The sequence below is a fragment of the Sus scrofa genome, chromosome 16 (assembly GCF_054392235.1).
Source record: "Sus scrofa isolate SSC_HxYL_T2T_F1_AM1 chromosome 16, Sscrofa_HxYL_maternal_Yorkshire_Landrace_v2.0, whole genome shotgun sequence".
NCBI classification, from domain to species: domain Eukaryota; kingdom Metazoa; phylum Chordata; class Mammalia; order Artiodactyla; family Suidae; genus Sus; species Sus scrofa.
In genome coordinates, this window is record NC_139398.1 from 66,710,378 (window position 1) to 66,737,414 (window position 27,037).

General features: G+C 45.3%; 1 protein-coding gene across 19 annotated transcripts in view; it reads left to right on the top strand.

The window, feature by feature from the left end:
• SLIT3 (slit guidance ligand 3) overlaps nucleotides 1–27,037 on the top strand; it is a 914,676-nt gene that overhangs the window by 295,896 nt on the left and 591,743 nt on the right. For all 19 annotated transcript variants that reach the window (XM_085001790.1, XM_085001791.1, XM_085001793.1 and 16 more), the window contains 2 exons: nucleotides 6,691–6,762; nucleotides 13,919–13,990. In XM_085001790.1, the coding sequence (XP_084857916.1) occupies nucleotides 6,691–6,762; nucleotides 13,919–13,990 (144 nt within the window). The remainder of the gene's footprint in view (nucleotides 1–6,690; nucleotides 6,763–13,918; nucleotides 13,991–27,037) is intronic.

Sequence of the window (27,037 nt, forward strand, 5' to 3'; positions counted from 1 at the left end):
TTAGATTCCACGTATAAGTAGTATCATATATTTGCCTTTCTCTTCCTGGCTTATTTCACTTAATATGATAATTTCTGCGTCCATCCCTGTTGCTGAAAATGACATTATTTCATTTTTTATGGCCAGGTAATATTCCATTGCATATATGTACCACATCTTCTTTATTCAAGCCTCCGTTGATGGACATTTAGGTTGCTTCCATGTCTTGGCTATTGAAAATAGTGCTTCAGTGAGCATTGGGGTATGTGTATCTTTTCAGATTATGGTTTCCTCTAGATATATGGCCAGAAGTGGGATTGCTGGATCATATGGTAGTTCTGTATTTAGTTTTTTAAGGAACCTCCAAGCTGGTCTCCATAGTGGTTGCACCAATTTTCAGTCCCACCAATAGTGTTGGAGGGCTCCATTTTACCTACACCCCAAGCACTTATTGCTTGTAAACTTTTTTTTTTTTGGCCTTTTTTAGGGCCGCTCCTGTGGCATATGGAGGTTCCCAGGCTAGGGGTCTAATCGGAGCTGTAGCTGCTGGCCTGTGCCACAGCCACAGCAATGCCACATCTGAGCCATGTCTGCGACCTACACCACAGCTCACGGCAACGCTGGATCAAACTGAGCGAGGCCAGGGATGGAACCTGCAACCTCATGGTTCCTAGTCGGATTTGTTAACCACTGAGCCACGACGGGAACTCCGATTGTAGACTTTTTGATGATGGCCATTCTGACTGGTGTGAGGTGGTCCCTCATTGTAGTTTTGACTTGCATTTCTCTAATAACTAACGACATTGAGCATCTTTTCCTGTGCTTTTTGGCCATCAGTGTGTGGGATCTTGATGTGAGTGCATCACACCATGCGAAGGCTGATTCAGGAGCTCGCTGTCCCCTGCCCCCCATCCTCAGACCTTCCACTTGTCTGTGATCCTGCCATGGCCCCTGCTGTCACCACACCCCCACTTCCTTCCCATCTGCTGCAGGGGTCTCCTCTCTGAGTTCCCGCTCTCACAGCTCTCTCAAATCTCTGCCAGCCCACTCTCCATGGACTCTTTTTTTTTTTTTTTTTTTTTTGTCTTTTCTAGGGCTGCAGCCATGGCATATGGAGGTTCCCAGGCTAGGGGTTTAATTGGAGCTGTAGCCACCGGCCTACGCCAGAGCCACAGCAACACAGGCGCCAAGGCGCCTCTGCGACCTGCACCACAGCTCACGGCAATGCCAGATCCCCAACCCACTGAGTGAGGCCAGGGATTGAACCTGCAACCTCATGGTTCCTAGTCAGATTCGTTAACCACTGCGCCACGACAGGAACTCCATCTCCACGGACTCTAGAGCACATCTCTAAACATTGAATTTTGCACATTCTTACATCATTCTCTAAGTGTCCTCTAAGTCTTTGTCCATCCCAACTGGACTTCAAGCGCCCTGATGACAAGCACCCAGCCATACTTTCTAAGCCCACTTGGTCTGGGCCCCGAAATATGAGGAATATAGATGTCAAAATGGTCAAGACTTTAGGGAGCATGAATATGGCCTCCTGCCCATCACAAGTACCCCCTGGACATCATGCCCACTTTGAGTTACCTATTAACCTCTGTCTGTATACGCTGGCAATAGGACACTACTATAGTGTAGGGCAGCCCTTTCAAGTTCACCATATGTTGAGACCTTATCTTTTTTCCTGAAACCCAGAAAGCAGCAGTCTGTATACACTGGTCATTGAGGGGGCAGCTAGTCTTAAAGTCTGGTCTGAACTGATGGCGTGTGTTCTGTGACTCTGTGTTTCACCATCACAGGTAAATGTCTTTGGTGCATCCAGTCCTAACCTACACCTCTGCATCCTCTTCCAACCTTTTGTTGGCTGTGGGTGGAATTTAACCACTCTGAATCCTGTTTTTTAAATTGTTAACTTTTATTGTTATATATGTCATTTTTGGCCACGCCTGTGGCATGCAGACGTTTCCCGGCCACGGATCAAACCCGAGCTGTGACAGTGACAACTCCAGATCCTTAACCACTAGGCCACCAGGGAATGCCCCCAAATGCTGTTTAGAAAGTACTTCCTCATGCTTTATCTCCTGAGCATCAGAGCAGTCCTATAGAGCTGGTATTTTGGGTTGTACTCTACAAAAGTCTCAATAACCATACCAAACGCTGGGGCTCAGTAAAGTGACTTCCTCCAAGTCACACGCGAAGAAGTGAGGACGTGGGGACTCAGGTCCCCATCTTCTGGGCTTACGACCAAAGTCCTTTTCTCCACTCTCCTGCCTCTTTCCCGGGGGTTGCTTTTTGCTCCTCTCCCTTCCCAGATGTGCCCCAGCAAAAAGAAAAGTTTGCGAGGATGCCATAGAATGAGCCAAAGAAGGATGAATATATATGTGCCAAGACAGGGACAGTGGCCTGCCCTGGAACATTTATGTTCCATTCTTTCCAGTGGTGTTCTCAACCACACTGCCTCCCCACCCCACCCAAAGTGTCAAACAGATGTGAAAATACCGCAAAGCCCCAAGTCCCAGTCTTGGTTTATGCTTCCCTGATTGGGGTGAGGAAAAATAATGCAGAGTTTACCAAGATGCTGCCTCTTGCTGAAGGCAGTGTGGCAGAGGATGGGCCAGCATGGCAGAGACCAGACATGGGCAGAAAAAGCAAGAACGCCCCTTTCGCTGGAGTTTGCAAAGAGGCTCAGCCCTCGCACTGGTCCGGATACCGCTGGGAGACAGGATGCACCTGTGCCACCTTGGCTCGAGCGGCGAGCAGCAAAGCCACTGGGAGGATCCCTTCGCTTTCTTTAAGACAAGTGATGAGAAATTCTGTTCTGTTCTGTTAATTTATTCATTCACTTTTCGTGTAGTTGTTGGTTACCCTGATGCAGTAGAAAGTGGTGGCGATAAGCAGCCTGATGTGAGGGTTAAAAACATGGCCTCTGCATGCAAAGAGCCCAGGTTCCAATCCCAGCCTTGCCACTTACACTTACTTGTGTGACCTCACGGCAAGTTGCTTTATTGATAAAATCTTGCGCAGTGGCAACTTGGAGAAACTAAGCTTCAGCTTCCCCGTGTGAAAAGTGGGATAATAACAGTCCCTGGCACGTGTGGTTGCCGTCTGGATTAGAGAGAATAGACATGAAGTGCTTGGTACAGCACCTGGTTCACAGTGTGGGTCCAGCAAATGTCAGCTGAGGCTCCTCAGGCCTCTCTCTGTCTCTCCAGTCCTGCATGGTCTTAGCCGTGAAGATGCCCGGTCTTCTGATCTCACGTGGCAGCTCAGGGCTCCAATGCAAGCGCTCTGAGAAAAGAGCCGGGCCGTCGCTTACTGCTTCTTCTAATGTAGTCTCAGAAATTAGGCAGCATGGCTTCTGCCATAATCCTGTTCGCCCAAGCAGTCACAAAGGCCTGCTCAGGTTCAAGGGGCAGGGGCGTAGATGCCACCTCTTGTTGGCAGGTGTGTCAGAGAAACCATTTGTGCACCTGTCTCAAGTCGGCCCCCCTTCTTCCCCTCCCATCTAGAAGCTGTGATGGTTTCTCCACTTAGGGTCACCTAGAGGGGGCCATTCGTGCCAGCGGATGGTATACCGCTTACCCTGGTTTCCTCAGAGAAATCTGGCTAAACATCCAGAGGAGGCTGGACTGGCATGATGGGGCTGGGGGAGGGATGGCACATGAGGTGGTGCAGCCTCTCCTCAGGGTCAAGTTCCTTAGTTCCCATTTTTCGGTTAATCCAGGCTCTGCCCTCCCCATTCCAGGGTCTGCAGGAGGGTTCTGGAAAGGGAGGAAGCTTAGAGAAATGAAGTTACTCAAACTCACACAGCTTGGAGTGGGGGGGGGGATGGCACAGAGATTTGAACCCTGACTGTGTCCCCTCAAAGCCCATGTGTTCTCTGACCTTACTCGCGGGGTAGGGGTGGGGGCAGAGAGACAGCAGAGCTCTCTCCCCACCCTTCTCTCTGCAGCCAGATACCAGGGACACAGGTGTCACAGACATGCTGCCAGAGAGAGGCAGCGAGAGGCCACTCTTGGTGCTGTCACTGTATCTACCAGCTACCAAATGCACCCCACTTCTCACCTAAAGGAAGATAGCACACCAGCAGCGTCTCCTGGGGGGAATCCCAGGACTCATGTCTAAGGCACATAATTAGGGGCTGTCATGTGCTCTTGGTGCTCTGAAATTTCAGCGTGGAAGCTTGGGGGGGGGGTGAGAGAACGGGAGGGATGGGGGGAAATTCAGATCAGCTGATTACGGTAACAAGCACTGCCATTGTCGAGTATGTAACAAGTGTCTGAGAAGCGCTGTGGCTGCATCCCTTCATTTATCCTCATGAAACTTCTTGCAGTCGAGACTGTCGCCCTCGTTTTGTAGACGGAGAAACTGAGCCTCAGAGATGAACTGCCCTTAAGTCCCTCAGTCAGTGGCCGGGCACAGATTCCAACTCAGCGCTGCTTCCCTCTGAAGCTCGGCTTCGGAACACTGACTCTGTGCCTGGGGCAACCCCACGGTCCCGGCTCGAACCCCTGCCCTCAGGCCCTCCGCATTTCGGCGCCACATGTTGTGTCCTCTCATAAGTAAATATTAATTGAAAAATTTGGTGCCGCAGCCACTAGCACGAGCCGCTGAGTTCTCCCCATGCCGTGCCTGGTAATTAAACCCTCAGTTGCATCGTCATATTCGCAGTTGTCAAGGTCCCCAGACATCCTATCCTTCCCAGCGGAGGTGGGAGGTGATTGTGAGCGGGCAGATTCCTGTCTGCGGCCTGCGGCCAGCGGCCAGTCCTCGCATGAACCCCCTTGCTTGACCCGTGTAACTCGCACATGCTCTCTACCAGCTCGCCGCTTAGACGTCTCACTACTGCCTCGCTCCATCCCGGCTCCTTAATAAGAAACAACCGTGATGGCTGTTTGAGATAGCGGAAAACTGGATGAGGAAGGGGGTTGGTTCCCTGCTGCTTAGACGTGGCTCAGGGACTCACGGGATTTTTCTTTATGGTTTTTGAAATCGGGAGAGCAGTCCCTCCTCCAGCTTGATTTTTTTTTTTTTTTTTTTTTTTGCCTTTTACAAAGTGCTAAATCTGAAAGTTGTTTCCCTTTTCGTTGGATGCCACTTGAGAACTCAGAGGTCTTTCTGAGATAGCATAGCAGGAAGGCAGCGTTAGGACCTGGCCAGGAGAACCAAAGAAGCAGCGAACGGAAGGATGGGATCTGGCCTGGGGAGAATGGCCTCTTAGGACCTAAATGTTCTAAGAGCAAAGCTAATTTATAGATACCTTGTCGAAATTCCAGCTTGGCCAAAATCCTGAGAAGTTGCTGATCAGGAAGGCATGGTAAATAGGAAGTAATGATTCAGTCTCCATTCTTAAGAACAGCGAACGTGCTATTTGTGGTCCTTTTTATTTACTTATTTTTTTTTGCGTACAGCTTTCTTAGATGATTTTAGTGGACACAACATTGATTACAGTTCAGAGTTTCATTCCCCACTTTTCTTTTAAGGCTGCACAGGCGGCATATGGAAATTCCCAGACTAGGGGTTGATTCAGAGCCACAGCCGCCGGCCTACGCCACAGCCACGTGGGATCCAAGCTGCATCTGCGACCTACCCTGCCGCTTGCGGCAACACAGGATCCTTAACCCACTGAGCGGGGGGAATCCTTAACACTATGTTGGGTTCTTAATCCACTGAGCCACAGTGGGAACTCCTCCCCACAGGTTCATTCTTGAGTTTGGTTTTCCCCAATCCTGGTTTTCTGCCACCCAAGGTGCCTCCTTTGCCTTGATCCCGATCCAACCGTAACGCTTCGAGTTCTTCCATGACAAATTCTTCTCTTAGGGACCATTCTCAGGGTTTCAGCCTACAGGTTGGGTCAGGAGTGTCCCATGTAGCTGTCTTTACCTATCATAGGCGAGTACGCTGTGTCAGGCACATGTGTCTGCTCTGCTGGGCTGGGGAGTTAGATGAGATATGGTCTTTGCTCTCAGAGCGCTTGCACACTCGCTGGAAAATAGACAAGTACGTAGGTAGGCACCAAAGTCAGTCGAGATTATCTTGATTTGAGGTGACCGAAAATTCAGTTCAAACCGATTTAGAACAAAATAGAAGGGAGATGGGCTAGATGGGCTCATGTAATCTCACAGTACAGAGGTAGCTGGCATCAGGCCTGGGTGGTTCCAGATCCTCAGAGCACCCGGAGCCGGGCTGTCTTCATCTCCTGGCTCTGGAAAGTTCTCTCCTCGTGGTGGCTAGATGGTTTCTGGCAATCCAGAGTGGTTAGCTACTCCAGTGGCGAGAAAGCTGTGGGCAGGTGGAGTCATGTATGTATTCCCGAAACAGTGACTGTGTGGTCACGGGGAGTGAAGATGCTTATAAGCCTGGCCTGGATCAGATGCCTATCCCTAGAGTCGGGGAGAGGGGTCAGCCTCACTGGCAAGGTATGATCTGAGAGTTGAGGGAGGGGGGCTTCCAAAAAACTGGTTGTCTGAAGACGGGGCAACAAAAGCGAGGAAGCGAAATACACCAGGGCTCTACTGCGTATATAATGGTCGCTTCGTCCATACAGCGTCGTGGGGTTCTTTGGGCCCCGCTTGAGGGGATGTCACTCATCATTGAAACTGCCTTCTCCCGGACGAGCCGGTCCCTCCAGTCTAAGCCGGTCTGGGTTGCATAGACTGTAAGTGTAACCGCAAACATCGGACCTAAATTTGTTCTCCATTGCAGTGACCTGGACAGAAATAATATCACCAGGATCACCAAGACGGATTTCGCTGGACTCAAGAACCTCCGCGTCCTGTAAGTAGCACACGGCTCCCTGATGCATTTTCACTCTCGGCTCTTCAGCCTTGTGGAAATGTTCCCCTGCTCTGACATCACACCCCAAGTCCTGGGCAGCGGGAATTCGCCCTCCTGGAGCAGAAAGCCCTTCATTTGCACCCCCAGGTTTCCCCACGATCTCACTCTGTGTCTCTGTGCTGCTGGCTGGGCCTGACCGAGGGAAGAAGTCCGTTCTAGTGACAGGGAAAACAGAAGGCTGTACACGAATAAATCAATACGCCCAGCTTTTAGGATGACAGCAATGTCAGGCTGCCTACCCATGCCGCCCTTCCACAGAGATTCTAATTTCTTCTCCAGCCTGTGCATTAAGAGAGCAATTGGGACAAAAGTTATTTATCTTGTTGCTTAATGGAGAGGAGGGGGAGGGAGGAGGGAGAGAGTCAGACAGGGTCAAGGCCCTTGCCGAACACCTGCAGCTGTGCAGACAGGTAGCAAAATTTGAGATGGGCTTCGGGGCAACAAGGGAGCAAGAGATACCAGGTTTCGTTGCGCAATATTGAACACTTTCTCCCATCCCTAAGTCTGATAAGAAGCTGCCCAAATGCTCATCCACTGAAGGGTCGCAGGCATTCAGAGACACAGGAGAGGGGCAGTGGTACCTCCTTCCTTCTTTACTCAGAAGGAGATCGCTCAGAGGGTGACTTTTGACCCATGAGGGTGCTCCAGGTCTGGAGGGCCACCTGGGCAATCTAGTCACTGACTTTGCTGTTTGTCGTGTTCTGGAATCTTGGCTGGCTAACTTCTGCTAGAGAGCAGCCAAAGTCTTGCCCGCTAAAGCCACCCCCGCTTTTTTTCTTTTTTACTAATAGCTCTTTCTAATACAATGAGTTGGTTTTGGGTTTGTGTGTGTGTGTGTGTGTCTTTTTCAGGGCTGCTCCCATGGCATACGGAGGTCAATGACGAGATTATCTTCTTTGTAACATCAAAGGGGGGGTATCCTTAGGACATAATGCAGCCGTTTATAGAATAACATGGTTAATGCATAAGTCCTTCATCTTGTCTCTGAAGGAGACTCTGTACTTTGAAACTCTGAGTCCATAGATACTTGCCTTCTGCAGAGGTCTGCTGCTCCATGGTTTCCAACACCGGTCCTGACTTGGACCTTGGGCAAATCGGTGTACCTCCTTGGGCCTCAGTTTTCTCATCTGTGCAATAGGGCTCCTCTGACAAAGTACCACATGCAATATATACTAGGTGACTTAAACAACAGAAATGTATTTTCTAACGTTTCTGAAGACCAGGAGTCCAAAATCAAGGTGTTGGCAGGACTGGTTCCCTTTGAGGACTGGGAGAGAAGGACCTGGCCCCCACCTCTTTACTAGCTGCTGGTAGCCTCAGGGAGGTTTTTAGATCCTTGTCTCTGGGCCTCTCCGCATTGTCTCACCCCTCTGCATGTCTGTCTGCCTCTGTGTCCGGGCTTCCCCTTTATACAAGGACACCAGTCAGAGCGGATCAGGGCCCACCCTAGTGACCTTGTCTTTATTTCATTACCTCAGTGAAGACCCTGTCACCAAATAAGGTCACATTCCGATCTGTTGGGAATTAGAGCTTCAAGGTGTATAGTCTGATGCTAACGCGTAACAAGTAGTTAGATGTCCTTCTGGAGCTCCCCTGCGGCACAGTGAGTTAAGGAGTGCCACAACTGTAGCGTAGGTCACAGCTCCAACTTGGATTCGATCCCTGGCTTGGGGACTTTCATATGCCACGGAGATGGCCAAAAGAGAAAAAAAAAAAAAAAAAAGTCCTCCTGACCCTCCTAATTACACATATAATGGACATTTTCATGAACAGTCTGTTTATTCTCATTGAAACCAGGGGAGCATTGCTTGTATCACCCTGTTTTCCTGATTGCGAGCTAGTGAGGGGAGTGATGACTGCTGTTTGTGTGTCCCTTCCCAGACCAAGCTCTGCCCCCTAGCTATTAACTCCTCTCTTCCCAGAGGGAACAGAGGCACAGATAAGGGTAAATGGTCCAAGGCCACATAGTAGGGAACCGAAAGAGATGACACAGCTGCCAGCCTCCACGCAGTTCCTCCATTCGTGTCGTGGGAAGTTTAGAAAACCAGGAAGGTTAAGAGTTGGGTCGGTTTGTAAATGCAGCACCGATGTGCAGCTGGCTGACCTGAGTTTCCTTGAGCACCGGGGCTGGGCTGCTAGGATCCGAATGTGGGCCTCCAGCTAGCAGTGCTGTCCCACCTGTGTTCTCTGGGCTTTGGCCAGAACATTCCCCACCCACCATCCCCAGAGGGCAGCTCCTACCTTCTGTCAAGTCTTTTGCCCCAAGCCATCACCTGTCTGTCAAATGACTGGCAGCTCGGACAAGTATATGTGGATCAGAATTGAGACTGGGATAAAGGTGGGGGGACTTCATGGCTCAGTTGTAGGGTGATTTTTATTAAAGAGATATAGGTAGTAAACTCCTGATTCCAGATCATTTACCAGCTTAAAGAACAGACATTTGGGAGTTCCCATCAGTCGGCACAGTGGAAACGAATCCGAAAAGGAACCATGAGGTTGCGGATTCGATCCCTGCCCTCGCTCAGTGGGCTAAGGATCCGGTGTTGCTGTGAGCTGTGGTGTAGGTCGCAGGCACCGCTTGGATCTGGCGTTGCTGTGGCTGTGGTGTAGGCCGGCAGATGCAGCTCCGATTCGACCCCTAGCCTGGGAACCTCCATATGCCGCGGGAGTGGCCTTAAAAGGACAAAAGACAAAAAAAAAAAAAAAGAACAGACATTTAACTTCTCTCTTTTTTTTTTCCCCTGCTATTTCTTCTCTCTTCATCTGTGAGAGATTTCCTTTCATACAAGTCAGAAATTTCACCTAATGCTTCATGTTTCTAACAAAGTCAAAAATAACCCTTTGCTTTTCTTACCATTACATCGGAAAGACTAATAAAAATTCCAATTTCCATATCTGCTCTCTGCAAATAGAAAGTTTAAAATAATCGCAAAGATCGTATTCATATCCTCTGGATGGTCTGGAACATTCCTTAGACTACAGTTTATCTTTTCAGTTAATTGCTACATCCTTCTTTGATAAGCAGCGCCAAAGCCCTCCCCTCCCCACACTTCACAGCCTTTGTTCATATGCTGTGTTGCATGATCTTCCTTGCAACTCAAAGAGCATCCCATTCAAGTGGCCTCTGCTTCCTGTGAAAGAATCAGCTACGTGTGATAGCTGAAGTGCTTTCTAACGGACGCCCATAAAATAGCCCAACGATTAAACCTTAGCTTCCCCGCCTTCTCCTCTTTTTAGCTGAGTCACCTAGACAACTCTCTTTTCCCTGTATTTCCTCTGTTCCCTGTATCTGTTTCTTATTTACAATTGATCGTGAGGCCAGAAAAGACTCAGTAGACTGGAAGAATTTGAGCGGGCCACCCATTTCCAGGCGGAACTGCTCCTCCGGTGCAGGTGAATGGAGGAAAGCAGGTGGAATAAGAGATCGGGGAACCTGGGCTCTCTCCAAAGGCAGTTTTCCCCAAATAAAGTGTAGTCAAGGAGAAGCGTTGCTCATAACAATTCTTTCTTCCGAGGGGTGGGACTAGGAAGAGGTCTCTTCCGATGGTATCAATTATATTCCCTCTCTTAGTGTGTCGCAAGAGCGCTGCTCTGCCCACAATGTGGGAACCAGCTTTATCCCAAGTGGGGTTAACAAAAGAGTTCAACTCCACTCCACCCATCATCACATGGGGGCAATTTCCGCTTCTCTCCAGTGTTAATCCTAAAAATAAATAAATAATAACTTAACAATGCCGAAAGAGCTGAACATGAACGCAGTCCGTGCCCCCCTAACTCAGAACCGATTCGAGCCATCGCCAGCTCTTTGGGGTGTCCAGCCTTTCTTGGATCCCCTGGCCTCTTACATCTGATCAGTAAAACACGAGTGACAGTGATGTTTTTAGCACAAACTCCTGAATTGTATCACAGCCTAGACGTCTGGATGGGAGGTTCACAGCGTGTTCATTTATTGATTCATGTACTCTGCAAATGTCGATTATGTATTGAGCCTTTGAAGACCAGGTACTAGGCTGGACTCTGATAGGTCTAAGCAGCAGATCCAGAAGAGGCCCTGGCTACCCTCCGAGTCAGGATCCCAGCAGAACAAATAAGGAAAGCTAAATGAAGATTTATCTGCAGAGGTGTGGGTGAGGTTAAGACAAATCGGGACGAGTCAGCACAGTTCCCCAGGGCTAACAACCCAGGGGCCACTAGCTCCCTCAAGGAGCAGCGGAGCAAGGGGTTAACCTGAGCCCATCAAAGGGAGGCCTGCCTGTTCCCACGGGTGTTCTTAGGTTGAAGAACAGAGGTCACTGGAGGTGACCTGGCAGGCGGGGGGAGCTGGGGATAAATCCCCCACCTCAGTCATGACATTGTTCTACTCTCGCATCTCCTGCCAGCGACTCCCTTTGGCTGAACCCAATAGGAAGCCAGAGTCAGGGAAGCTTCTTGGTGATGCTGGAAAGTTCGCCTCGCAGGGCCTGAGCGTGGCGGAGGAGGGGCAGGTATCGAATACAGATAGAGTCTCATCTCCTCTGTTCCCCTTTCTGAAAGCAGCTAATAGTGTTGAATTCCCTTGCACAGAACTAAGTGATTCATCACCGGAGGTCGAAGTTAGACTTCTTCAGAAACCCCGAGGGAAGGTGACACCCAGCTACCCTAGTGTTGCCACTTGTAGCCATTGGGAAGTGGTGACAACAAGCGCTGTGATGGATTGATTGATTGAGAGTAAAAACCCAGCTGAACACACCCGCAGTCACTCATATTGAACCAAACTGGGCAGGCACACCAGACGGGGGGTTAGAGTCCACCCCGGCTAGCTGTGTGACTTCATGCAGGTCATTTCCCTGTTTAGCAAGCTGTGCTGGTGTGAGTCTTTGAGCACCGCAAGGCCCTTCTTGCCATGTGGCGCGGCGGAAAAGGAAGAGAAGGGAAAGAATTTACGAAGCCTCTGACTGTACTCCAGATCCCGGGCTAGAAGGCTTGGTAGATTTCATTCCATTTTTATTTTATTTTATTTTATTTTTTTATTTTATTATTTTATTTTATTTATTTTATTTTTATTTATTGTCTTTTTGCCTTTTCTAGGGCCACACCCGTGGCATATGGAGGTTCCCAGGCTAGGGGTCCAATCAGAGCCATAGCCGCCAGCCTGTGCCAGAGCCACAGCAATGCAGGATCCGAGCTGCCTCTGCGACCTACACCACAGCTCATGGCAACGCCAGATCCTTAACCCACTGAGCAAGGCCAGGGATCGAATCCGCAACCTCATGGTTCCTAGTCAGATTCGTTAACCACTGCGCCACGACGGGAACTCCAATTTCATTCCATTTTTATTCTCACCAGGACTTATGACATGTTTTGCGATTTTACACATGAGGAAACTGAGTCTCTGAGAGGTTGACCAGATAGCCGCCAACTGCACCATGTGCTAGTGAGAAAGCAGGCAGGGGTTCTCAACCAAACTGGGCAGGCACACCAGACGGGGGGTTAGAGTCCACCCCGGCTAGCTGTGTGACTTCATGCAGGTCATTTCTCCTAGGACAAATCTCCGAACTTCCTAACAGGTGGGAGTTCTTTGGTGCCCATATGTGTTAACTGGGAAGACTCTACGGGGCAAGGCTACAGGAGCCAGAAGGCACATCAATGTGGGAAGCAGAGTGGATGAGGACTCTGGCCAGTGGTTGATACTTAGAGATAGGAGCGCTGACTTTCCTAAAGGAGTTTCTTTTGTGGGGTGTATATACGTGTGTGTGTGTGTGTGTGTGTGTGTATAATAGCCCGATTTTTTATTGCTTGCCACAGATACACAAAAAATATGAAATATCATCGAGCCCAAACAAAATATCCCCATCACTCTGAGCGTCTTAAGTCAGAAACTTCCTGTGTCCCAGACCGGGGGTGCTGTGGCCCAAGGGCCTCTTTAAGAGTGTTTTCTTCTTCCACTGAGTCTTTATGAAGTGGCTGCCATGCTAGGCCCCTATGTGAGGGCTGGGACTGGATGAGGAACAGAAGCTTGTACCGTCTTGGACCTTAGGCAGGCTGAGGAAGACGGACTTGAAAATAAACACAGGGGCCTGCGGGGGAAGCCTGGGAGGTGCAGGGGGCTATGAAACCTCTCAGAGGTGGGGGGCTGGCGTGCAAGGAGTCACTCTGAAGTGAGGGCCAAGCTTTCTCAAGGCTGTTCTTCCTTCCTTGTGCTTTTCCTTCGCATGCTGCTCAGGGTACCTCTCCCCCTGCATGATCCAGAGGGACCCACACCCCTTTCTAAACTCCTCCTTCCAAAGAAACATCCTGCAGTCACAACCACATCCCCGCTAAGTTCCCTTTAGCCGCCAGGGGCAGTCCTGGATGGAAACTCTGCCACCTCTCTTCTCTTTCCTACTGTTCAGCTAATCCATTTTAAGCTGCCTTTTTTTTTTTTTTTTTTTTTTTTTTTTAAACTTAGGGGAACAAATGTTTCATTGTATGCTCCATTCTGAGGATATGTCACATGCATGAATCAAACTTTTAATCATCTGCTTGGAGGACTTTGGAGGTCAGCAGAGCCTGTGGCTGGGGAGACCTAGCTTTTGTGACGGCCACCTTCATGTTGGCAGCAGCCAGGGCCTGGGCAAGTGGAGTTGCTGGCACAGGCCGTCATCTGCCAATGGCTTCAGCCTTTCTACGGGGTGACCTAGAGACAGAGGGAGCAGAGAAGGCCCTTTGCAGTGAAGTATTTTTGCATCCTTGGAGGAGGGAGCTCTGAGGGAAGAGATGCTGAGTATATGTGTGGCTTTTATAAGAAGCAGCTTTTACCTCTTCTTTTTTCTGTGCAACATCCTGCAGTGCTTGTGTGTGGTGGGGGGGTGGGGGGGGAGGATTTGCTGAGAACATTCTTAAAATAGAGGCATGGAAACCAATCTGTCAGGTAGAAGTGTGCAGGCGGCGAAGCCCTGGTTACCGTGACACCAAGCTGGGATGTGAGTTATCTTGTCCCCCCAGACTGATCCTGGCCGGCGGGGCCCCTAGAGGGTCAAGGGAGGGGTTGAATGACCATGCCTGCATGGCCTGAAGCCTAGCACGAGGGTCCTCGAGCCCCGCGTGCCCTTGACCATTGCTGCTTCTGTGCTTCCAGGCATCTGGAAGACAACCAGGTCAGCGTCATCGAGAGAGGCGCCTTCCAGGATCTGAAGCAGCTGGAGCGACTGTAAGTACAGCGCACCCTCCTTTTGTGAAAAACCGCGTTTGTTTGTCAGTTGGCTCCACCATGACCCTGCTCAGAGAAAAACAAGGCTCCGATGTTTAATAAAATGTTTGTTATTATATTTAAAGCACGTTAGATGCCTATTCAAGAGACACCGAGATCCACTTCAACGTCTTTTCTTTAAAAGATGCTAGAATTGGCATGTGGGGCTTGTTTTTCTGCTTCCCAGCATGGAGTTCTCTCTTGGGAGCTGTTCCTGCCCAAGCCTCAGGCTTCCCTTTCGTGGGGGTAGGAGGACCCCGGCTGGTTATCCTTATAGGGGAAACCAGGATCAAATACTCCCGCCTCCTGTGCCCGGAGGGGCAGGCTCCCTCCTCTGGCCTTCTCCTCTGGGCACCCCCTCTGTCCCATCCTCCTGGGAGAGGGACAGGCGGGTGGGCGAGGCCTTCGGTGTGCCTGCATCTCCTCTGAGTGAGCATCAGCCTGTGTCAGGAAACCCACATATTTCCAGGAGAGAATGCATTTCCAGGGGTTTAAAAATAGGCCACTGTTCCCACTCTGTCGACTCTGTCGGAGGGAGAGAGCAGAAGGGGCGGGGATGGGGCTGGGCACCCATGGAGCCTCCATTTGTTTTGCGGATTCATGCTTTTGCAGAAAACTCTTGGGTCCCTTTGATGAGGGAGGCTGCTCAGATGGCCAAGTGGGCAGCTTCACCTTTCCTCGGTTAATCACAGCTGGCAGCTCCTAACATCTGGATATTTACTTTCTGCCCTTTGAGAGGGGATTGTCCCCAAGAGCACTTAGTCATGCTGGTGGGCGGCTCTTTCCCTGCTCCCTGCAGTGTCCTGGCTGACCTGACATTTCCGTCTTTCGCCTGCGTTCGGGGGATGGGGCGGCACCAGCCCTCTGCTCCTCCAGCTGACCTAGCAGGACCTTCCCCTCGTCACCTGTCCTGTGGCCACATCTCATCTCCAGAGAGGGCCTCGGGTACGCTGTGGGGCCTGCCACCACCTCATTAGCTTTAGGATCTGCCGTCTTTTTCCTTGGGCTCATTCCATCTCGGGAGGTGGGAAGGGGGCAGGGGCCATCACCCAGCAAAACCCTCTACTCCCCGCTCTGTGGTGTGAACTGTCTCCCTTATTGCTCCCCTTCCGGGGCAAAGGTCAGCATCTCTTCTGCTGTTGTTGGTTTGAAAATATGACATGTATTATTTCTCAGAGGGAAAACTGGTTGTAAAAATAATGAGGGTTGCCTCTGTTGATACTTTTTCGGTTTCTTAACATTTTACTTCCCTTCCTTATTTAGACCAAGGGGGGGCCAAAAAAAAGCATTTGTTGAATCTGCCTCTTTTGTGTGAAATACTCAACATTGACGTGGAAGAATAAATACAAAGCCCTTTGTGATGAGCCCCCTTCTTGCTTAGTCTTCTGATTCGAAGTGCAAATAAATTCCCAATTCATTAATTTCATGGTTGCTGGGAAGGAACTAATTGAGTGCCTTGGATAGCCTGGGAGCCATACCAGTTTATTCGATGCTCTCTGTTATGTTCCCCCCTTAAAATCCCTGTGAGGTGTGATTACCCTCGTTTTGCAGATGAAGAAAGAGAGGCCGAGGGAGATGAAGCCAAAGAATTGTCGGGGGTGGGGCGGGGGCGGGAGGCCAAGACAAAGCCCCATTTGTCTGACAGCAAAGCCCACGTCCTTTCATATTTCTCAGCTGTGGCCATTAGATGAAGTGTGATCTTTAGCAATGGCCCTGCAAATAGCCTCTCACTTGCCCGTTTAACTCCGGGGGATACGGGTGGAATAGTCTGGCAAAAGGCACTTTTCTTTGGCTTGGTGAACATGGCTGAAGTACCTTGCATGTCAGGGGCACCGAGAGGATTATAATTATAGGGTAACCCGGGCTGGGTCTCTCATGTGGTGTATTTGGAGGCTATTGCTGGCTGCTGGACTCGATAAACCCTCAAATCTCAGAGTTTAACAGGATGGACGTTTACCTCTTGCTCTTCTAAAACCCAGTAAGGGCATCCTGGTTGCTCGGCCTCTCTTCTCCAAGGGGAGACCAAGACATGTGTTCCTTCCATTCCGCAGCTCTGCCATCTTTATTTATTTATTTTGAAATTTTATAAGCAATTTTTTAAAAAATTTTCTTCTTGATTTACAATGTTCTGTCGATTTCTGCTGCACAGCAAAGTGACCCAGTTATACATTTATATGCATTCATTTTTTTTTTCTTTCCACCTTATCCTCCATCATGTTCCATCACAAGTGGTTCGCCTTGGTTCCCTGTGCTGTACAGCAGGCGCTCATTGCTTATCCACTCCAAATGCAAGTGTTGGTCTTGGCTCTCAAGGGACCAGTGTTTTGTCTGCGTCAGACCAGTGGAGGGAAGGAGTGCACGTGGGAGGTTTTCACGGGAAAGACCTGAGGGGGCCACACATTCCTTCTCCTCTCACACACTCTGGGCTAGACCCCTGTCATGTGGCCACAGTAAACCGCAGGGGATGCTAGGAAAGCAGTCGCGCTCCATGCCCCGGAAGGAGAGGAAACAGGCGTAGGGAAAAGCCAGCCAAGTCTCTCTCTCTCTTTTTTTTTTTGCCCCCCAAGCCTCTTGATTTTTACTGCAAGTGAGCTGAAGGAGTCCTTGGTCAGGAAGAAGAAGGGAAGTGGAACCCACGTGCACAGCCACGTAGGCTCCCTCCTTTCAGGCCTTTCCGTGGCGGGGCGTGTGTGTGATGTGATCCTGGCGAGGGTTTATCTGGTGTTGGTTGTCCACGCTGCCCCAGACAGAGCCTAGCTGGGAAAAGACGATGTATTTGCCATTAACATCGGAAGGGTCGATGCCGATGATAATACCATCATCTCTGGCTCTTGCCACTGGCTTACTTTACCTGTGTTTCTTATATGGGAGTAGATTCATCTTTGTGGATCATACTCTGAAAAAGAGGCCGGAGGTTAGGTCCCGTCTGTGATGGCCGTTTTCATTTGGAATGGCCATCGCTGGTTTAATCTCTTGAAGCTTACAGGGAAAAGGGAGAGAATTCGTCGCTGGAGGTGTCTCCACTTGGAATTCTCTATTTCTCCCTGCAAGCACCCCCTCCTCCAGTTGAGTCAGCAGACCCTTCTCGCGTGACAACTCACGATTGTCCGTAGCATAGCATTTACGCTGTGCTTTAATTCCCTAGCTGCCTGATTGTCTCTCTCCAGGGCTATGCGTGCTTGGAGGTGAGGAGTTAGGCTCCATCCCTTTAACTGGTAAGCTCAAAGGCTGGTATAAACAATCAAAAAAACCTGCATGTAGAATATGTATCAAATGCTTAGGCTTTGGTTCTATCCCTGTGGTTCTGAACTGGGCCCAGTTACCCCCCTCTCCCCGAGGACACTTGGCAATGTCTGGAGACATTTCTGGTGGTCACAACTGCTCGATGCTAATAGCGTGTAATGATTAAAAGTCAGGAACGCTGCTCTACATCCTGCAGTGTACAGGACAGCTCCCACAAGGAGCTTATTAACATTCCCCAAAATGTTAATAGTGCTGAGGCTGAGACGCTCTTCGCTTTCCCAGGTGTGTGTCAGATGCCACCTTAGTCATCATGTCATGGGCCATCTCATTCAATCCATGTCACATTATGAGATGAGAATTGTCATGTCCCCGATGGGACAAAATAGAAATTTCAAAGCATTGCCTATGGAATATGGTTGCTAAATATGCTTACTCTAAATCTAACTTAGCTAGGGCTCACTCTGGTTCCCAGGAAGTGAACAGGATAGAGGAACAAGTTAAATAAAACCGGGAGGAAACAAATGAATCCTGTAGGTGGGGCATTCTACGACATAACTGCCTTGGTCTCTACAAAAATCAGTGTTATAAAGGAGGTGGGACTTGCCTGTTCTCCATTAAGAGAAGCTTAAGATGCAAACAGTAGCACGAAACTTAAGAAGGTTAATAGAGTTTAAGTGTTCTAAGATCTTTGCATGATCCAGAAAGTGATAATAGCGCTAATGTTTATTGCCTTGTTAAATCAAAGATGCATGTTGTAATCTGGAAGACATTTTTTTTAGAACAGAGTAGGTTTAGGTATAAAAACATACCTAAAAGATGGAGAGATGACACAGAATGATACCAGAATGATTAAGGAGTTCCCTGGTGGCCTAGCAGTGAAAAGATCTGGCATTATTTCTGCTGTGGCTTGGGTCACTGCTCTGGTGTAAGTTTTGATCCCTGGCCTGGGGAACTTCCACATTCCCTGGGGGTAGCCAAAAGAAAAATTATTAATTCAAGTAATGGATAAAGGGAAAGGAAAGGGACCAAAGGATGAGACAAAGAGAACACACTAACCAATGGAAAATTAGGGTGGCTATATTAATACAGATAAAATAGACTTTAAAACAAGAAATATTAATGGCGATAAAGGAGACTATGTCATGATGATAAAGGAGTAAATACACCAGGAAGGTACAGAAAATCTGTATTTGAATTTACTCTTAAGTATATACATTGGTATGTCTTATATATAGTATGCCTATATGTCTTACATATAGTGTATATTAAAAACATACCTTGAAAATACAGAAAGCAAATATTGATGGAACTAAAAAGACAATTTCATAATTATTTAAGATGTGGTTCTTATCATTGATAGAACAAGCAGATTTAGTAACAATACAGTATATTTTAATGACACAGTTTGCAAACCTGACCTAATAGGTACAAAGAGAATCTGCAGCCAACAGGTGTAGAATAAATATTCCTTTCCAGAGCATCTGGAACTTTTACCAAATACTCTTCTAGAAAGCAGGTCTCAACAAATGTCACAGGATTAAAATTGTAAGGAAAAAGTTCTCTGACCACAGCAGACATGTCATAGAAATCAATAAGAAAACATGAAGTAGAAATTTTCAAAATATTGGGAAATTGAGTGGTATTCTTTTAAATAACCTCTATGTCAGAGAACATATCATGGTGGAAATTGGAGGATATATTTTCAGAATGTCAATTAACATACAGTATGTCACAAAGTGTGGATTGCAGCCTAAGCCACACGCAGAGAAAAATGTATAGCTTTAAGCTATATTATTCAACTTATGTATAGTATATAAGTAAAGTAGGGCTAAAATCTTGATTAAAAAACCCATCATAAGAAGCTAGAAAAAGAATAACTAAGTAGAAGAAAGGAAATCAATAATACCAGAAAGACATGACATAGAAAAACTCTACGAAACCAAACTTTCATTCTCGAAACAACTAAAATCATAAAATCCTGCAGGACTGGGTAGAAAACAAACAAACAAAAATGTAAATTTCTGATGTAAAGGATAAAAAGAAGGATGTAACTATGGATTTTACGAAGATGAAGGTGGTAGTAAGAGCATATTTTGAAGAACTTTATTTCAATGATTTTAAAGATTAAGTGGAATTCAAAATGGAAACAGGAGTAGAAACTACGTATAGTCTTCTATCTATAAAGAAATTAAACCTTTAATTAAAATATTTAGCCAAGACCAATCTAGACTTGGATGGCTTTACCAGTATATTCTGCCAAAGTTTTAAGAAATAAATAGTATAGGAGTTCCCGTCGTGGCACAGCAGAAACGAATCCGACTAGGATCCATGAGGTTTCGGGTTTGATCCCTGGCCTCACTCAGTGGGTTAAGGATCTGGCGTTGCCGTGAGCTGTGGAGTAGGTTGCAGACTTGGCTTGGATCCTGCATCACTGTGGCTGTGGTGTAGGCCAGCAGCTACAGCTCCGATTCGACCCCTAGCCTGAGAACCTCCATATGCCCCCAGTGTGGCCCTAAAAAGCCAAAAAAAAAAAAAAAAAAGGGAAAAGAAACAGTATAAATTTTAAGAATCTGAAAAAAAAATGGATTTGCGTGTGTGTCTATATGTATATATATAACCGAATCACTTTGTTGTACAACAGAAATTAGGACAACATTGTAAATCAACTGTAATTCAATAAAACTTAAAAAATTTTAAATGTGTATACCTCACTTTGTATATATGACATATTGAGACAGTGTTCACCCATAAATAACCTGGTAGACATAAGTAGAAATATCACTCCTAAGTATAACTAGGAGTACCTTCGTTTATATTTTCAAGTATAAAATGATCTGTAATATAAACTTCAAAAAAAAATATGTGCATTTAACATTAACTCATTCTATTAAAAAGAAAATGGACTTCCGTCATTTGGACAGTATGACCTTTTATAGCAAATCCACCAAGAGCATTTCAAGAGAAAATATAAACCAACATATTTCATGAATATTTATATGAATTTCCTCTAAAATATTAACAAAGTGAACTTGGCAATACCTAAAAAGCATATATTACAACCCACTTTGGCTTAATCAAGGAAGGTAAGGTTGGTTTCATATTTGGAAATCCCTACCTCTCCAATGAAAACCTGCTGAACAAGTAGGATAGTAAAACCAAAACCACACAGACAGCATCTGCAATAAACACTGGTTGAGAAAATATCCCAGTAAATACTTGCCTTCCCAATATAAGCAGGTGGGGAAAAACAGCTGATGGTTATGACTCTTGTGCTGTCTCATCTCTGTGGGAGAAAGCAGAGAGAAGGCCTTGAGAACAGGAAATTGCTTAAATCACCAGTGCGTACTCATTGGAAAACACAGAAAAGCTGTCAAATTAGAAGGGAGTTTCATTAGATCTAATTCATGGTAAGTACAAAGGAATCATGATGTGGTAATGACTGATGGTACTTGGAGTATTCTAGGTCTTATAAATTCCTCAGACCAGCAAAAACACGGCTCTTTTCCAAAGAAAGGACTAGCATTGATAAGAATCTTTTGGGAGTAGTCAATCAGAGCAAGAACAGTAGTAGAAACGTAAAGAGAACTTGTTTCCCCCCATTTTTGGCTGCCCCCTGACATGGAGCTCCCGGGCCAGGGATCAGATCTGAGATGCAGTCACAATGTAAGCCTCAGCTGCGGCAGTGCCTGATCCGTAACACTCTATGCCTGGCTAGGGATCAGACCCACGTCCCAGCTCTCTGTTGTGCCACAGCGGGAGCTACAAAAAGAACTTCTCGATGAAAATGTTAGAAATCACCAAAAGAGTCAGATCTTAGAAAATACAAGGCCGTGTTTTTCGTTAGTTTTCCAAAAAACCAAAATGAGCAAACAAATAAAACAAACCCCCCCAAGAATGAGCTCTCTAGACTCTTAAAGCTAAAAAAGCTATCACTTCCCACCCCTCCCTCATAAAACAAATTTCTTTCGTTTAAGAAATAAGCAACACAGAGGATTATGATTGAAACTCATACAAAGTTTTTTATAGGAAAAATAATGAGAAACATAATAATCTCCATGGAAACAATGAGAGCATGTAAGAAAGAGGTACCCACAAGACAGATGACAACTATAATAGAAAATAGTTCACTACTGGCTACCCAAGATCTTACAAACTCTAAAAGAACAACATAATCTGAATTGTAAAAACTCAGAAATTAGATGATTAGAGAAAATTAGGATTTGAAAGGAAGGTCAAAGAACTCAAGAAACAAATTAGAGATAAATCATTTCAAAATAAAGACTGCCAATACTGGAGAAGAACAACCTTGGAAGACTTAACACTATCCAATTTCAAGGCTTACTAAAAAGCTACAGTAATCAGGACAGAATGGTATTCATGGGATAATTGACATATAGACAAATGGAACAGAATACATAGCCAAGAAGTAGATGGACCCATTCAAATATAATCAACTGTTTTTTGACAAAGACGCAAAGGCAATTCAGTGAAGAAAGACGTCTTTTCAACACATGGTGCTGGGACAACTGGATGGTTCTAGGTAGAAAGCTGAACCTAGACACAAATCTTATGTCTTATGCTACATTTAATTCAAAGTGGCTCATGGATTTAAGTGTAAAATATAAAACTATGAAACTTCTAGAAGAAGACATGAGAGAAAATTTTACATGACTCAGGTTTGAGGATGGATAAGTTTTTTGATAGAAAAGCATGATCCGTGAAAGAAAAAGACTGATCAGGTTAACATTATTAAAATTACAAACTTCTGCTCTGCAAAGGGTGCTGTTAGGTAAATGAAAAGACAGATCACAGACTGGGAGAAACTTTTTGCAAAGCACCCATCTGATGATAGAGGATTTGTATACAGAATAAACAAAGAACTTTCAAAAGTCAACGATAGGAAAAAACAAGCCCTGTTACCCACAAAACAAAAACAAAAACAAACAAACAAAAAACCCCCAGAGATCTGAAGAGGCTGTGGCACAATGGGACTGGTGGCATCTTGGGAATGCTGGGACTCTGGTTCATTCCCCAGCCCCGGTGTTGTCGCTTGGGCTGTGACTGAGGCTCAGATCTGATCCCTGGCCCAAGAGCTCCATATGCTTCAGGGTAGCCAAAAATTAAAAAAAAAAAAAGTAAGAAATCCTGGAGAAATGGGTTGATTCTAGGACTGGGGCATGAGATAGCTTGTACCAGAAAGGAAGTGCTCAAAAATAAAAAACAGAAAAACAAGAGCAGCAAACACTACAATTATGAGGATATGCCAAGGGGACATAGAAGCCAACTGTCCAAGAGCTCCTAATGGCCAAAGCGAAAACAATTAGAGCCACAAAATAAAAAATTAGCATTGGATTATAACCAGGGTATGAAATAAATATCCATGAGTTCATACTGATATAAATGATTGAATAAATAGATAAATGGGGAGGGGATAAATCATCCATGCAGAAGAATTCTAAGTAATTTATGTAGATTTCTGCCGTCTGGCAAGTAGAGCATAACTCATGACTCCTTAAGTGTGGGCTTTGCATAATGACTTCTTTCAAAAGAACACTGTATGAGGGAGCTCCCCGGTGGTCTAGTGGTTAGGACTCAGCACTTTCACCGCTGCAGCCTAGGTTCAACCCCTGGTCTGGGAACTGCGATCCCACATCAGACTCCTACTCACTGTGGCCAAAGACAAACACAGCAACAATAAAAACTGTCTGAAAAGGGGAGGGCAGGGAATGATAACTTTATAGTGGAAAAATATGCACACACTCCCTCAGCCTGGTGATGAAGGTTAAGTCATAAGTTATGTCGGTAGTGTGTGTCTTTGACATGATGTAATGAAAATAGCAGTTTGTGTCTGCGAACTTTATCTCAAAAACCTATCACCCCATTCTAATGAGAAAAAATTCAGACATTGAGGTTTATGCTGAGAAATCTGTGAATAGTCCTTAACAGTCAATGTCATCAAAAACAAGACGAGTCAGATACTGTCACGGCCAAAAGGAGCATAATGGTACATGGCAACTAAATGCAGTGAGGCGTCCTGGATGGTATCCTAAAACAGAAAAAAGACCTAGGTAAGAGTGAAGGGACTCTTGTAATGTATTGGCTGTAGTTAATAATAATGCGTCAATAGTGATTGATTATGGCAAATGTAATATATTAACGTAGGATGTTAATAATAGGGGAGGCTGGACATGAGGGATGAGATCGTTCTGTACTATCTTCCCAACTTTTTTTTTTCTTTTTAAGGCCTCACCCATGGCATATGGAAGTTCCCAGGCCAAGGGTCAAATCATAGCTACCGCTGCCCCCCTACGCCACAGCTCACTGCAATGCCAGATCCTTAACCCACTGAGCAAGGCCAGGGATTGAACCCGCATCCTCATGGATACTAGTCGGATTTGTTTCTGCTGAGCCACGACAGGAACTTCCCTATCTTCCCAACTTTTATGTAAATCTAAATTTTTTCTAATATTAAAAATTTTATTTTTAAAAATTTACTGTACCTAACAAAGCCTGCTGGGAATAGAGTCATGAGCAAAATAACTATTACTGTTTTACACAAAAATAACTTCACGGGAGTTCCCTTTGTGGTGCAGTGAAAATGAATCCAACTAGTATCCGTGGGGACGCGGGTTCGATCCCTTCCCTCATTCAGTGGGTTAAGTCTGGCATTGCCGTTGAGCTGTGGTGTAGGTTGCAGACAAGGCTCTGATCCCGTGTGGCTGCAGCTATGGTATAGGCCAGCAGCTACAGCTCCAATTCTTCCCCTAACTCGGGAACTTCCATATGTCGTGGGTGCGGCCCTAAAAGGAAAAAAATGAAAAGCAAAAATACATTCATGGATAGTCACCAAGATGGGATTCAAGAGCAGATAAATGTAATTGATAAATGGAAAAAGGAAAGGAGTTTTTTAAATCAGTAAGAAACTAATCTGGATGTAAAAAAGATTTAAGAGAAATGATAGATATAGAAGTCAGTCGAAGTTCTAATACAATGAGAATCTCTGAAAAAGAAAATAAAGCAATGGAATAAAACAAAACTAATAGGAACGAAACTTTTTTATGAAATAAAAGATGATTTGTAATACAACTGAAGGCCTGGAAAAATAGATGCTACAGGTTTAAAATTAAGTATTCTAATAAAACTATTTTGTATTTTAAAGGAAAGAAATTCTTAAGCATTCAATCAGACACAATGGAAAAGAAAATCAGATTTGTAGCATATTTTTGACACCAAAGCCAGAATACAGTTTAATAATTAAAACAAAAACAAAAACTGTGGAGCAGAGATTTTATAAAATATGAACCAGAGACATTCATATATTCAAGAGTAATGACTAAAGGACTTCCCGTTGTGCCGCAGTAGAAACAAATCCGACTAGGGACCATGAGGTTGCAGGTATGATCCCTGGCCTCGCTCAGTGAATTAAGGATTGGCTCGGAACCCGTGTGGCTGTGGCTGGCAGCTGTAGCTCCAATTTGACCCTTAGCCTGGGAACCTCCATGTGCTGCAGGTGTGGCCTGAAAAAGAAAAGAGTAATGACTAAAGAAAAACTATTACAAGCATTGGGGCAGTCAGGCATCATGGTTTTCATGGGTCCTTCTTAAGTAATCTCGCAGAGAATGCATTTCAGATAACCAAAGGACTGGAGAGAAATTGGATAAGGACAGATGTGGTCTGCACTTTCTGAATTCCCTGGAGCTCAAGTGGAGCCTTGTGATTGAATCTTGGGATTTCATGGCATGGGAGCGGAAGTGCTGTGCTCTCTGTGATCCCCCATCCTTCTCTCATTCCCCGTGCTGACTAAATTACGGCACTCTAAGAACGTGAAGGATATGGGGACACAAACTGAAAGGATTGGGAGTCTCTGCTGACAGGCATGTGACTACACCATGAACAAGAAGTACTTTTCTAACTTCAAAAATAACAATAACAATGAGAAAAGGTGTTTCATCTTCATAGATCCAAAAAAAGGATTTAATGAAATTCAAAACTAATTCACAATTTTAATGTATTTAAAATATTAGGAATAAAATGGAACTTAAAAAACCGAAAGGATTTCCTTTGCTGTGCAAAAACTTCTAAGTTCAATTAAGTCCTATTTGTTTATTTTTGTTTTTATTTTCAATACTCTAGGAGGGCGGCTCTGAAAAGATATTACCGCAGTTTATGTCAGAGAGTGTTGTGTTCAGCCTGTTTACCTTTAAGGGTTTTATAGTATCCGATCTTACATTTAGGTCTTTAATCTATTTTGAGTTTATTTTTGTGTATGGTATTAGGAAGCATTCTAATTTCATTCTTTTACATGTAGCTGTCCAGTTTTCCAGCACCCCTTATGGAAGAGACTGTCTTTTTTCCATTGTCTAGTCTTGCTTCCTTTGTCACAGATTAGTTGACCATAGGTGCATGGGTTTATTTCTGGAGATTCCAACCTGTTCCAGTGATCTGTATGTCTATTTTTTGTGCCAGTGCCATACTGTTTTGCTGACTTGTAGCTTTGTAGTATAGTCTGAAGTCAGGGGGAGCCTGATTCCTCCAGCTCCATTTTTCTTTCTCAGTATTCCTTTGGCTATTTGTGGTCTTTTGTGTTTCCATACAAATTTAAAATTTTTTTCTTCTGGTTCTGTGAAAATATGTGGAATCTAAAAAGTGGATACAAGTGAACTTACTTGCAGAGCAGAAACAGACTCATAGACTTTGAAAATAAACTCGTGGTTACCAAAGGGGACAGGTAGGGGAGGGATGGATTAGGGGTTTGGAATTGGCATATGCACACTGTAGGATATGAAATGATTGAATCTGCTCTGCAGCACAGTTCTACCCAATACTCTGTGATAATCTATATGGGAAAAGAATCTGAAAAAGAATGGATATGTGTGTATGTGCCAATACTCTGTGATAATCTATATGGGAAAAGAATCTGAAAAAGAATGGATATGTGTGTATGTGCAACTGAATCACTTATTTGTACAGCAGAACTTATCACAACTTTGTAAATCACTATACTTCAATAACACTTTTAAAAAAATCAGAAAAAAAACCCTAAAAGAAACATCATAGTTAATGGTGAAATATTGACAACATTCTTCTTGTGAAACATGACTCCTGTTCAATGTTGTGTTGGAAATCTTGGTCCTGGCTGTGATTTTAAAAAGAGGAAGAAAGAAGGGATGAAAGAAAAGAGAAGAATAGATACTAGGATTAGAGTAGAAGAAATAGAAATATCATTATTTGCAGATAACATGATTAAATACATAGAAAATACAAAATAATCCGTAGATAAACTACAGAGTTTTCTGTGTGAATTGATAACTGTGTTCAGTTCTCCGGACACAATATAAATATTCCAAAAACCAATATAACTTATACCACACCAACAACAAATAATTAGGAAAAAATTTTTAAGACGATGTGTATTACAGCATCAAAAAAAAAAAAAAAAATAGCAACTGCCCGGAAATAAATCTGATGAAAGATATGTAAGCACTTAGCACAGAAAACAAAACAACAAACATTACTAGAAAAAAATGAAAGATGACTCACATGTACAGAGCAATAGATTATGTTCATGGATGGGAAAACTCATTATCTCAAAGATGTCACTTGTCTCTCAATTGATATATAGATTCAGTGCAGTCCTGAAGCTAGCAGGTTGTTGTGGAAATTGTGAAAATGATTATAAACTTTAGATGGAAATGCACTTGGCCAAGAAGAGCCAAGACAGATTGAAGACCTAGACAATAGAAGGACACTTGATACGTAACAAAG